Source organism: Periophthalmus magnuspinnatus, chromosome 18 (assembly GCF_009829125.3).
Source record: "Periophthalmus magnuspinnatus isolate fPerMag1 chromosome 18, fPerMag1.2.pri, whole genome shotgun sequence".
NCBI classification, from domain to species: domain Eukaryota; kingdom Metazoa; phylum Chordata; class Actinopteri; order Gobiiformes; family Gobiidae; genus Periophthalmus; species Periophthalmus magnuspinnatus.
This window is the reverse complement of record NC_047143.1, coordinates 13,801,709-13,815,556: the sequence shown is the minus strand read 5'-3', so window position 1 is coordinate 13,815,556 and position 13,848 is coordinate 13,801,709. Positions and strand designations below refer to the sequence as shown.

Below are 13,848 nucleotides of genomic sequence, written 5' to 3'. Positions count from 1 at the left end.
GTTGGGCGAGCTCGGCGTTCAAAGTGCCCGATTCCGTCTCGTCAAAATCGCCATTATCCGTGTCACTGTTGTTGTCTGGCAGTTCAGTGACAACTCCTGCCTTCGTGAAAGCTCGGACCACAGTTGACACTGATATATCAGCCCAGGCATCCGCAATCCATTGGCAGATTGTGGCGTATGTCGCCCGGCCCCGTCTCCCCGTCTCCCCGTCTCCCCGTCTCCCCGTCTCCCTGTCTCCCCGTTATCCCTATAGCGTCGGATCCTATCGTCGCCAATAGAGCGGGTTGCGGACTTTCCAGCAGCGTAACTCCACGCCCAGTCATGCTCTCATGTAAATTCAAACGGCGTCTCAAAGCGGCTATCTAAATATTTTACCATCATTACGGTAATCTGCCTCTATTGTCCCTGGTGACGAATGAGAGCGCGGGTGCTGCGGGGATTTTCCCAGTCATTTATTCAATTCGTAAAAGAAAAAAATACGGATGGATGTGTAAAATAGAAGTAGTTGTGTGAAAAAATGCAGTAAATTCTGATACTTCGTTTAACATGATTTTTATGGCTAAAAAAGAATACAAGTCTAAGGACTGAGCACACTATGGGCCAGTATAGCTTACCTAGACCTAAAGGGTTATTACCGCTATTACTTTGGCGACGCCTCCTGACTACGGGTGTCATAATTGACCAATATTGATCCATATATAAGGCGCATCGGATTATAAGGCGCACTGTGGGTTTTTGAGAAAATTAAAGGCTTTTAGGTGCACCTTATAGTGCGGAAAATACAGTAATCCTGCATTATTACTCTGTCTACATCAATCATCATCATGCTCAAAATCCTCTGTTCTAACTTTTGATGTCATGAAGCAGTAGTTTTCAAGTTAACAGCTACCTTTTACCTTTTTTTTTTAGTAGAAATTACCAATCCCAGGGCTGAAATCATCCAAATGGTTCTACTGAAGGTGTATGGAGTTTAAAAACACAGTGGAGCATGACATCACAAGGTGGAACAGAGTGTTTTCTGCTTGAGAGAAAAATTCTCCCTAAATATACAGGGTTTGTATGTTAAACAATGTGGTCCTTGTTTTTACTAAATGCTCTTGTTAATTAGCCTGTAGTTTTATTAACCAAATTTGAACATTTATCAGAAGAAACAATGCATGTCTTCTAAAACAAAGAACACTGCTGGATGGTAAATGTCATAGTTTAGCTATAGTGTGGTTCCGTAACAGCCTAATCTCAGATACAACAAGAACCAGCTGAGTCGCGTCTACCCCAAAGGGACCAGGGTGGACAGTTCCAACTACATGCCCCAGCTCTTCTGGAACGTGGGCTGCCAGATGGTGGCACTAAACTTTCAAACGCTTGGTAAGAATACTATTTATATATGGTTCATAGTAGGGCATTTTCAAATATGATTACTAAAGAGTCTCTTGAGACAATAAATTACTGTAGATTTAAACAGAGGTGTGTAGCCAAAATTGCACCCTTATGGAGTGCACATCACGCTAGTGAGCTACAGATTTTTTCCATTTGTATCAAAATGACTGCCAAAATGCTGCAGAATCATATGAGTATCATAGATTAAGAAAATAAGCTTGCACAGCGAAGTATAGAGCAGTGGGCAGTGGTTACCAGTGGCAGTGAAAACAGAGTTGATCTACAAAATGGCATCATGCTCAAACATGCATTAATCATTCTGAATACAACTTCAGGTGAGTAAATGGGGAAGGGAAACTGTACCATGATTTTAAACTGAAAAGTAAATTTTTGGCATAATGGGTCTGCTTTAAAGAAGACAGGGCATTGTCAGCTTTTATATCCTTTTAAGCATGATATAATGGTGTTAATTTACTGCCAGTTAAATTTTTATTGATTAATTGATATTTGAGTAATCCTTTATCATCCTGCATTTTAGGCTTGTCTGCTCAAACAATTTCTGTTTTCACCTACCTATCCCCACCCACTGCCCTGTACATGTGATTATTAAAAAACACATTAGACTAGTGACATGTTTAGGTTTAAGAATTTCCACATCGTCATCTAAACAATAAAAAACAGCTAAATGAAAATCTCCTTGATACTGTGAGCTGACACAAATAAAAACTTCAGCAATGAGTTAGTAGTAGAGTAAATGTACAAAGTGCATTAAAGTACTAATTTCATAATCTATTACTTTATACTTTTACTTGCGTAAGTAACTTAAGTAAAAGTGAAAAAGTATTTGGCAAAAAGACTAATCAAGTAGTAAGAGTAACTGTCTGGACTTAACAGTTGATCTGTCTCATTTTTGTGCCTATCCTTTCAAAATACCAGACTGTGTGTGTTATTTATTGTTTTGTCAAACTAAATCATATCTGAAGTGCATGAAAAACAAATGTTCAAATGTTTTTTTAATTGTCAACACAAAGCTTTTGCTATTTACTCATAGTGAGAAGAGTAACCACAACTTTGACAGTGTAACAGTACTCTTACTTGAGTAGAATATATTGCTAATTACTACTAATAAGTAGGAATAAATGTATGGTGTCAGAAAACTACTCCAAAAAGTACAATTTCTTTAAAAAGTCAAGTAAATGTAACTGAGTTCTCTACCCACCTCTACATATAAATGCAGAGTAAACAGATTTTGGTGGTCAGCCTTCAGCATCCACAATGTGCCTAGGCACTTTACATTAAAAAGGTAATCTGATCTGAATATAATTTTTCATATGTTCAATTATTTAATGTTTTGTCTATTTTATGATTTAGAATGTATTTATGTCATATACTCTCTTTCCTCTCCCCAGACCTCCCCATGCAGCTCAACATGGGAGTATTCGAGTACAATGGCCACAGTGGGTATCTGCTCAAACCCGAGTTCATGAGGAGAACTGACAAGTGCTTTGACCCCTTCACTGAGGACACTGTGGATGGCATAGTGGCAAACACCATCAAAATCAAGGTGAGGACTGGAATAATGGTATACATATCAGTCCAGTTAAAGTGCCTTTGACAGGTTAGACTACTCATTTTACTAAAAATACACTTAAGATTATATTTATATATTATATTTAAGATTTAGGTAAAACTGTTAGCATTTTTTTTCCAGTTTGCATTTTTTTAGCTTTCAAATTTTACTTTTTAGTTGTAAATCATGACATCACACCAGGGGGTACCCTAACAACCATATTGGACACTAGGCTGAAACAAACTCATCTAATGTAAACATAAATTATTATTTGACAAGCAAAAATATAAGTAAACACCTTTATTCTGTTGAAATCATGTTTAAAGTATCAGAAAATGTGTTCATTATGCTGAACGTTTGGATACAATTGTTCTTGATGTGATGTCATCAATACAGAACTCTCTAAAATAGAAGTCTCTACTTCCTGGGGGTTGTCATGGCTGCAGCAAGAGTAAATGCGATTTTCTGAGCTCTTAACATCAGCTTGTGAAGTGGCTAAACTACCCTAAACCCAGCTGTTTCATTTGGTCATGTTTTGCTATTTGTGGAATTCTATCTGATAATTTAAGTGAACTTTTAATGATAGGAAAGACAAACACAAAAAAGTCAAGCCTGTGCAGAATAACTGTTGTCAGACGGCCTCAGTTTCCTCTCTGGACTCAGAGATAGTGTGGAGCATACATGAGATCGTGCTCACTTTTTGAGGACTTTGATAGAAACTTTGAAAGAAAATTGGTCTCCAGAGGTTTGTGAAGTAGCCAGAAATGTAAATTATTTGTTATTTGTGGATGACACCACAGTTCAGGGCAGAATTTAAGAGAGTTACTAGAGTGGTTGCAGATAGAAATGGCTAAAGTAAAGGGCTGGTTTGATCGAAATCAATTATTAATAATTTGGGGAAAAACTAAGTACATGATTTTGGTACAAGGAGGAAGATAAAATAAATCTTACAATCAATGATGTTAGATCAAGTAACTGATGTAAAATTCTTGGGAATATTATTAGACAATAAAATAATTTATTATTAGGCCCGAGCCCCTACAGGGCGTAGGGCCTATTGCTTCCGCAACGATGAGTGCGAAGCAACGATGAGACCTTGCACAGACTCCTGTGTCCTAGCAACCCATGCCGTAGGCATATTTGTTGCATATTTGTTGTTGCATATTTGTTGTTGCTAGCATGTCAGCGTCAACATCGAGTCATTTTCAAAAATTCGTAGAAGACAAGCGATTTGTCGTGGACGTGTGAAAAAATTCACAGGGGCCTTATTTGTGATGGGCCACAATGTGAGAAAGTCACATGACTGTAGCTGTTAGGGTTTAGGAGAAAAATAATGGGTGGAAAATGCGTTTCCATTCTTCTTCTTATTATTATTATTTTGGTCGCGACTTTGAATCCACTTTTGACCCCCTGAACGTTAACGAAAAGTAAATTTTATTGGACCCAAACTTCAAGATTGGTGAAAAAAATTTTATTTTAATGTTCAAAAAAATTAACGTATGAAAATGTGGGTGTGGCCAGCCTGCAAAGAAAAAAGCCATTTTGTACAGTTTTAAATTGCATGTAACTCACACAGTTAGTGTCCTACGTTCCGGCATGAATATACTTTTTTATTCAAACTGTTGATCTGAACACATAGATATACAATTTACACAGGTCAGACAATAAGTTGCTCCACAGCGCCCCCTTGAACGTTTGAATTGGACCAAAAAAATTACTTTGACATAAACATTTGAAATTTGGCATGGACATCCCTATTGCTATACTGAACAAAAAAGTCAAAGACACCATACCTCTATTTTCAAAGGTGTTGCCATGGCAACGTCTGATATTTCTCATTGAAATACATGGGTTTTGGATAACTGGGATGAAAAATTCTTACTTTGTCGTAGACCATTGAAATTTGGTACACATATTCCTCTCATCATACTGAACAAAAAAGCCTATGAGAACATACCTCTATTTTCAATTATGTTACCGTGGTAACATAATAAATGTGTCATTGAAATGAATGGGGTTCAGAGTACTGGACTTTGTTGTAGACTAAATAGATGCTCTACACTCATCAAACTATGGCCTGAAATTCAAGATTAGCAAAAAAGTTTGTATTTTGATGTTCAAAAAAATTAACGTATCAAAATGACTCAATAGCGCCACCTCAAAATTTGAAATACATTGCGGCAATGAGAGACCTTTTTTATCGTAGGCAAATGACATTTGGTACAAACATAGAACATGTCAAGTTAAGTAAAAAATTATATTATGACCCCACCCTAAACCCTACAGGAAGTCGGCCATTGTGGGCGACACCCCATTTTTCCAAAATTTTACCTCTCACATTTGAATTTTTCGTGCCTTGGATTTTCTTTCAAGAAAATTACAAATTGGTAAAAATGAACTAGACTCATGTGGGATTATAGGGAACTGTCTTGGATTTTCCTAAATCATAAAATGTGGGTGTGGCCAGCCTGCAAAGATGTTTTTTGCAGTTTTAAATGGCCCGTAACTCAAATATGCAGTGTCCTAATTCCCGGCATTAATATACATTTTGTTCAAAATTTTCATCTGAGTGCATAGACATGCAATTCACATATGTCAAATATTACATTGCTCCACAGCGCCCCCTTGAAATTTTAAATGGTACACAAAAAAATTACTTTGTCACAAACATTTGAAATTTGGCATGGACATCCCTATTCTGATACTGAACAAAAAAGTCAATAACACCATACCTCTATTTTGAAAGGTGTTGCCATGGCAACGTCTGACATTTCTCATTGAAATACATGGGCTGTGGTTAACTGGGATGAAAAATAATTACTTTGTCATAGACCATTGAAATTTTGTAAACATATTCCTCTCATCATACTGAACAAAAAAGCCAATGAAGACATACCTCTATTTCCAACCGTTCAGGCGTGACAATGTCATAAATGGTCTCATTGGAATGAATGGAGTAGTATTACTCAGTCGGGAACGAAAGGCAGGCTCTTCACTGTGGCATGTACCCCGCGGTCGCAAGGGGTGGCGAGGGCCTTTATCACTGCTTGCAGTTTTAATTTTTTTTATTATTATTATTATTAGGCCCGAGCCCCTACAGGGCGTAGGGCCTATTGCTTCCGCAACGATGAGTGCGAAGCACTCATCGTTGCAGACTGTCTTCACGAAGTTGCGCGCGAAGCAAGGTCGTGGCAGCACCGCGACCTTGCACAGACTCCTGTGTCCTAGCAACCCATGCTGTAGGCAAGGGCTTGCATATTTGTTCTTGCTAGCATGTCAGCGTCAACATTGAGTCAATGGGCGAAGCCCATTGACTCAGTGTTGACGCTGACGCAGCGCGAAGCGCTCATGTCCCCAAGCACACTCCTGGCATCGAGCCCTATCCAAGCCCCCATGCCGCAGGCATGGGCCATACTTATAACTGCTAAAATGAATGGAAGTCAATGGGAGGTCAATGGCGGACCCCGACGTCATGGCGAATGACGAGCGCGTTAGCGCTCGTCATTCGCCATTGACCCCACGGTGACGTGGGGAAGGTCCAGAGCTTTCAAAAAACGTATAATATGTGTTTCTAATGTTATCGGATATATTGTTTTTGCTAAAAATATTATTTTTATTTTTTATTTTTTTATTCTTCTGCTCTTTGAGCAGTAATTTGACCCCCTGAACATTTTCAAAAACTCACCAAATTTTGCCCAAAATTCAGGTCTGCTGAAAAATTTATTTTTTTATGTGGTGCATCATTGGGCATAAAAAAATGGTGCGACTGCGCCCCCTGCAAAAGTCAAAATACATTGCGTCAATGGGAGACGTCTCGACGTCAACTTTGCCGTAGAGCCACGAAATTCGGTACACGCATTCTTCAAGTGATGCCAAACAAAAAAGATTATTATGGCCACGCCCTCGGACGCACCGGAAGTCGGCCATCTTGGATTGAAAATTCAAAAATGCAAAGTCAGCGTTTTCGCTGACGTCGCATTTTCGTCAACTCCTCTGAAGGCGCTTCACTTGCAGGGCTGAAATTCACTGTACATCATCTAGACAAGTGGGGCATCAAAAGTTATCCAATTTATGATGTTCCCTATTACGGTTTCCGTGCAGCGAAGCCGCAAAATTCCATCGGAATTTTTGCAATTTTCAAAAGTCAAAATTTGCTCCCGTTTGCGCATGCAAAGTCCGATTTTGCTCAAATTCAAATCAGTTGTAAAACTTTTGGGCCTAAAGCTACTCATTATGATAGAAACTAAATTGGCGCGATAGCGCCCCCTACAGAACATCTAATATATTTGTATGGAAGGCCGAAAATTTAGTTTTCCCAAATGTTACCAAATTTGACACAAAATTCCATTGGGTCATCCCAATCAATAAAGTCAATCAGACCTATGTTGTCTTTGGCAATGCGCCAAAGTGCCAATGTTATCCTAATGGGAAACCTTCCAATTTTTCCCATTCATGGGAAAAATATTAGTTTGATGGAATAATGTGAAATTTGGCACCATGACTCTTCATGTCATCCTGATCAAAAAAGTCAATCAGACCCAAGTCATATTTTTCACTGGGTTGCCATGGTGATGCGCGAAAGCGCCCATGTTATCCTAATGGGGAAATTTCCAAATTTTCATACATTTCAAAGTCTTATAACGACTTATTACCGTCAACGACGAACATAAAATTTGGCACAGTGATTCTTCAGGTCGCCCCCGACAAAAAAGTCCGAGGGGCCAAGTTTGTATTTTGCACGGTGTTGCCATGGCGATGCCTGGAAAACCCATGTTTTTGCATTTTGTGCATCAGCACTTCCAATGTGTTTTGACTTGTTTGGTGACCAGTGCAGCCCAAAGCCGCAATAAAAAAGAGACAAGTGGCGCGTTAGCGCCACCCACAGGGAGTGCGGGGTCGGCCAAGTGCGAAGCACGGCCCGCGAGGGCCGTTTGATGCCGCTTGCGGCTTTAATTTATTTTTTTTATTTTTTTTTTTATTCTTCTGCTCTTTGAGCAGTAATTTGACCCCCTGAACATTTTCAAAAACTCACCAAATTTTGCCCAAAATTCAGGTCTGCTGAAAAATTTATTTTTTTATATGGTGCATCATTGGGCATAAAAAAATGGCGCGACAGCGCCCCCTGCAAAAGTCAAAATACATTGCGTCAATGGGAGACGTCCCGACGTCAACTTTGGCGTAGAGCCACGAAATTTGGTACACGCATTCTTCAAGTGATGCCAAAAAAAAAAAATTATTATAGCCACGCCCTCGGATGCACCGGAAGTCGGCCATCTTGGATTGAAAATTACAAAATGCCGAGTCAGCGTTTTCGCTGACGTCGCATTTTCGTCAACTCCTCTGAAGGCGCTTCACCTGCAGGGCTGAAATTCACGGTACATCATCTAGACAAGTGGGGCATCAAAAGTTATCCAATTTATGATGATCCCTATTACGGTTTCCGTGCGGCGAAGCCGCAAAATTCCATCGGAATTTTTGCAATTTTCAAAAGTCAAAATTTGCTCCCGTTTGCGCATGCAAAGTCCGATTTGGCTCAAATTCGAATCAGTTGTAAAACTTTTGGGCCTAAAGCTACTCATTATGATAGAAACTAAATTGGCGCGATAGCGCCCCCTACAGAACATCTAATATATTTGTATGGAAGGCCGAAAATTTAGTTTTCCCAAATGTTACCAAATTTGACACAAAATTCCATTGGGTCATCCCAATCAATAAAGTCAATCAGACCTATGTCGTCTTTTGCACCGTGTTGCCATGGCAATGTGCCAAACTGCCAATGTTATCCTAATGGGAATCCTCTGAATTTTTCCCATTCATGGGAAAAATATTAGTTTCATGGAATAATGTGAAATTTGGCACCATGACTCTTCATGTCATCCTGATCAAAAAAGTCAATCAGACCCATGTCATAGTTTTCACTGGGTTGCCATGGCGATGCGCGAAAGCGCCCATGTTATGCTAATGGGAAAATTTCAAAATTTTCGTACATTTCAAAGTCTTATAACGACTTATTACCGTCAACGACGGACATAAAATTTGGCACAGTGATACTTCAGGTCGTCCCCGTCAAAAATGTCCAGGGGGCCAAGTTTGTATTTTGCACAGTGTTGCCATGGCGATGCCTGGAAAAAGCCAAATTTTACCATTTTGTGCATCAGCACTTCCGATGTCTTTTCACTTGTTTGGTGCCAAACGGAGTCCAAAGCCGCAATAAAACAGAGGAAAGTGGCGCGTCAGCGCCACCCACAGGGAGTGCCGGGTCGGCCGAGTGCGAAGCACGGCCCGCGAGGGCCGTTCGATGCCGCTTGCGGCTTTAATTTTTATTTCTTCTTCTGCTTTTTGAGCAGGAATTTGACCCCCTGAACATATTCCAAAACTCACCAAATTTTGCCCATAATTCAGGTCTGGCGAAAAATTTATTTTTTTATGTGGTGCATCATTGGACATAAAAAAATGGCGCGACAGAGCCCCCTGCAAAAGTCAAATTTTTGACGTCAATGGGAGACGTCGACGTCAACTTTTTCATACAGCCACGAAATTCGGGACATGCATTCTTCAAGTGATGCCAAACAAAAAAGATTATTATGGCCACGCCCTCGGACGCACCGGAAGTCGGCCATCTTGAATTGAAAATTCCAAAATGCCGACTCAGCGTTTTCGCTGACCTCGCATTTTCGTCAACTCCTCTGAAGGCGCTTCACCTGCAAGGCTGAAATTCACTGTACATCATCTAGACAAGTGGGGCATCAAAAGTTATCCAATTCATGATGATCCTTTTTATGGTTTCCGTGCGGCGAAGCCGCAAAAATTCCGATGGAATTTTTGCAATTTTCAAAAGTCAAAATTTGCTCCCGTTTGCGCATGCAAAGTTTATTTTAATTTCCAAATTTTCATGCATTTCAAAGTCTAATAACGATTTATTCACTTCATTGAGGAATGGGAAATTTGGCACAGTGATTCTTCAGGTCGTCACCGTCAAAAATGTCCTTGGGGCCAAGTGTGTATTTTGCACGGTGTTGCCATGGCGATGCCTGGAAAACCCATGTTTTTGCATTTTGTGCATCAGCACTTCATATGTGTTTTGACTTGTTTGGTGACAAGTGCAGCCCAAAGTCGCAATAAAAAAGGGACGAGTGGCGCGTCAGCGCCACCCACAGGGAGTGCCGGGTCGGCCGAGTGCGAAGCACGGCCCGCGAGGGCCGTTCGATGCCGCTTGCGGCTTTAATTATTTATGAGGTTGGCAACCTCATTTTAGTTACCAAAAAAAAAAAAGGTTAGCAAATGTGTTGGGATTCTTCATAGGTTAAAATGTTTTAGAACAGACCTTAAATTTGTTATATACATCTTTAATTGTTCCATATTTGTTACATTGCGTTGAAGTGCAAACGTCTTGCGTCTGTTTCAGAAGAAAGCTATTCCAATGCTCAATCATGAAGTCCATAAAGAACACACAAATAAACTCTTTAAGGCAAAAATAATGAGAAAGTAATTTATTAGTAACAAAAGGATGCCACATGATTTTATGTAAATTAAAACAATCTCCCTACAGAGGGGTTAAACCAAAGACACCCCAAAAATTAAACTGACAAAAATTATGCAGCAGATGGGTCTATTTTGCCAAAATGTCATTATAGCAACTCTAAATGATACTCAGTAGTTAGTGTGGCCCCCACGTGCTTGTATGCATGCCTGGCAATGGCAGGGCATGCTCCTAATGAGGCGATGGATGGTGTCTTGGGAGATCTCCTCCCAGATTTGGACCAGGACATTATTGGGCTCCTGGACAGTCTAAGGAGCAACCTGGCAGAGGTGTTCTATTGGGTTTAGGTCAATGGTATCAATACCTTCATCCTCCAGGAACTGCCTGCATACTCTGGCCACATGAGGTCGGGCATTGTCGTGCATCAGGAGGAACCCAGGTCCCACTGCACCAGCATAGGGTCTGACAATTGGTCCAAGGATTTCATCCCTATACCTAATGACAGTCAGGGTGCCATTATATAACCTGTAAAGGTCTGTGCGTCCTTCCAGAGATATGCCTCCCCAGACCATCACTGACCCACTACCAAACCAGTCATGCTCAATGATGTGGCAGGCAGCATAACATTCTTCGCTCGCTTCCAGACCCTTTCACGTCTGTCACATGTGTTCAGGTTGAACCTGCTCTCATCATTGAAGAGCACAGGACACCAGTGGCGCACTTGGCAATTCTGGTGATCTATGGCAAATACCAGTTGAGCTCTACAGTGCTGGGCAGTGACCACAGGGGCCACTACAGGATGTCGGGCCCTCAGGCCACCCTCGTGGAGTCTGTTTCTCATTGTTTGGTCAGAAATATTCACACCAGTGGTCCACTGGAGGTCATTCTGTAAGGCTCTGGCAGTGCTCATCCTGTTCCTCCTTGCACAAAGGAGCAGATACCGATCCTGCCGAGGGTTTGTGGACCTTCTACGACCCTGCCCAGCTCTCCTGGAGTAACCACCTGTCTCTTGGAATCTAGTCCATGCTCTTGAGATTGTGCTGGGAGACACAGCAAACCTTCTTGCAAATGCATGTATTGATGTGGCAAACCTTCTTGCAAATGCATGTATTGATGTGCCATTCTGAAGGAGTTGGACCACTTGTGCAACCTCTGCAGAGTCGAGGTACCGCACCATGCTATCAATAGTGTTGATCCAAGCCAAAGGAAAAAGTCAGTCAGTAAAAAAATCTGCCGGAAGAGATGAGGAGGGAAAAATAACAGAGGTATCATCCTGGAAAACCATTCCTGTTTTGGGGGCTGTCTTATTGTTGCCCCTCTAGTGCACCTGTTGTTTGTTGAGCAGTGTGTGTGTGTGTATATATATATATATATATATATATATATATATATATATATATACAGACAAAATAAACCGATTGTCGTAAGGGTGGGTTTAGCGGACCAAATAGTGCAGGACTCGGGAAAGTGTTACGGTGTTTATTCACAGTTTGTGAATCAAAATACAGGTAGATAAGTTCATTAGGCGGGGAACAGGAGATGGGGTGTGGGCGGCACCGGGACGGGGAGCAGAGCGGGAGCCAGTGTCCGGGAACGTGGGGGACAGGACAACTAGGAACAACACCAGGAGCAGACAGCAGAATGAGATCTAGAGGTGTGTTTTGTTTTCTGGTCAATTGCCCATACTATTGCTTTCTATTAGTATTATCACTTATTATGCTTACCATACTTAGGTACGGCTATTTTATTATTATTAGGCCTGAGCCTGGGACGATGTCCCAGCGAGGGACTCATTAAAACCAGAAAATGGCCGTAGTAGTAGTAACAGTAGTAGTAGTAGTAGTAGTAACAGTAGTAGTAAACACGCCCCGACATGGCAGTGAGTGGTATCAAAAATTAGAACTCCACAAGCTCAAATTGTCACCAAAAACCCAGAGAAAAAAATTACAAAAGATGACTCGGTAGCGGCCCCTTAAACTTTAATTTTCATTGGGCCAATGGGAGCCCGACCTGGAAAAAGTCAACATAAAAATCTGAAACTTACATTAAAAAATAGAACATGTAAGGATATGACAAAAATAATATTGTGGTCTCGCCCTAAAACTTACAGGAAGTTGGCCGTATTGGATCAAACCTAGGAATGAGAAAAGCACACACCGCCGCATTTAGGACATCTTCTCGCAGTTTTCATCACAAACACTCCAAATTTGGTCAAATCCCACTAAACCCACGTGTAATTAAAGATTATCAATTACATTTTGCATATGACTTTGGGTGTGGTCATGGTGAATTTTCAACCAAATCGCAATTTTTTGAATATTTCAAAAAAATATTTCTCTTTCACACATTTGTTGATGGGAAAAAGTTAATACAGCATTTATGCACATTTGTGAGCTGAACGCAATGATATGCAAATCAAGGAACTCTCTCACAAAATTGCTCTGTAGCGCTTAAAATTTCATTTTCAAGAATTCATAGGAAACAATTGATTTGTCTTGGACTTGTGAAAAAATTCACAAGGGCCTTATGTGTGATTGGGCACAATGTGAGAAAGTCACATGACTGTAGCTGTTATGGTTTAGGAGAAAAATAATGGGTGGAAATGTTTTTTTTCCATTATTATTATACTTACCGCTTTGAGGCCATTTTTGACCCCCTGAACGTTAATGAAACGTCAATTTTGGCCAGGTGAAAAATGTATGGACCAGACACCAGCAACTCAAAAAAATTAATTAATGTGGATCTTTTATTTCCCCGACTGTCCCCAGCAGGAGAACAGCATTAAATTTTGGTTTGAAAAAAAAGGTTTCTCTGTAACAATCAACAGTAAAAAAAAAACACATATGACAAAAGAAAACAGTCAAAAGACAACAGTAGTGGGCTTATCCTATAACAGAACATAGAATAACACTACTTAGTTTACATTCAAATGCAACGGTACAATAGAAAGGGAAGTACAGTTAACAACCCTTGAACTTCAACTCACATTAAACTGGCGGACAAACTGCCCAGAACAACTTGGCACACCGAAGACCCTGGACAGTGCTATCTCCCCTCTGAATAAATCACAATTGTACAATATTGGTCACAAAATAATAAAACATGCTTAAATATTCAAAACAATTACATTTGATTAATTTGAAATTAACACTCACGCCGTCACACAGCTCCGTGTTTCCGTTACGTGAGCCGTTACACTTTTCACAGGATGGAAAATCTTAATCTCAATTTGGGATCTACAACTAAGTGAATAATCTTAAAATAGGACACTCATTACAGCATTACTGATCAATATTTAGCCCTCGCCATTCACAAAGTGATGGCGAGGGGTATTGTTCTTCCTTGGTTTCTTATTAGGCCCGAGCCTGGGACTCCGTCCCGGCGAGGGACTCATTAAAACCGCGTCCGGAGCGTGGAAAAT

At 40.5% G+C, this 13,848-nt stretch overlaps 1 protein-coding gene across 1 annotated transcript in view; it reads left to right on the top strand.

Moving 5' to 3' along the window:
• Window positions 1–13,848, top strand: part of plcb3 (phospholipase C, beta 3 (phosphatidylinositol-specific)) — a 272,787-nt gene that overhangs the window by 143,645 nt on the left and 115,294 nt on the right. Inside the window, exons 19-20 of the mRNA XM_033983597.2 lie at window positions 1,241–1,365; window positions 2,787–2,941. Coding sequence (XP_033839488.1) covers window positions 1,241–1,365; window positions 2,787–2,941 — 280 coding nt within the window. The remainder of the gene's footprint in view (window positions 1–1,240; window positions 1,366–2,786; window positions 2,942–13,848) is intronic.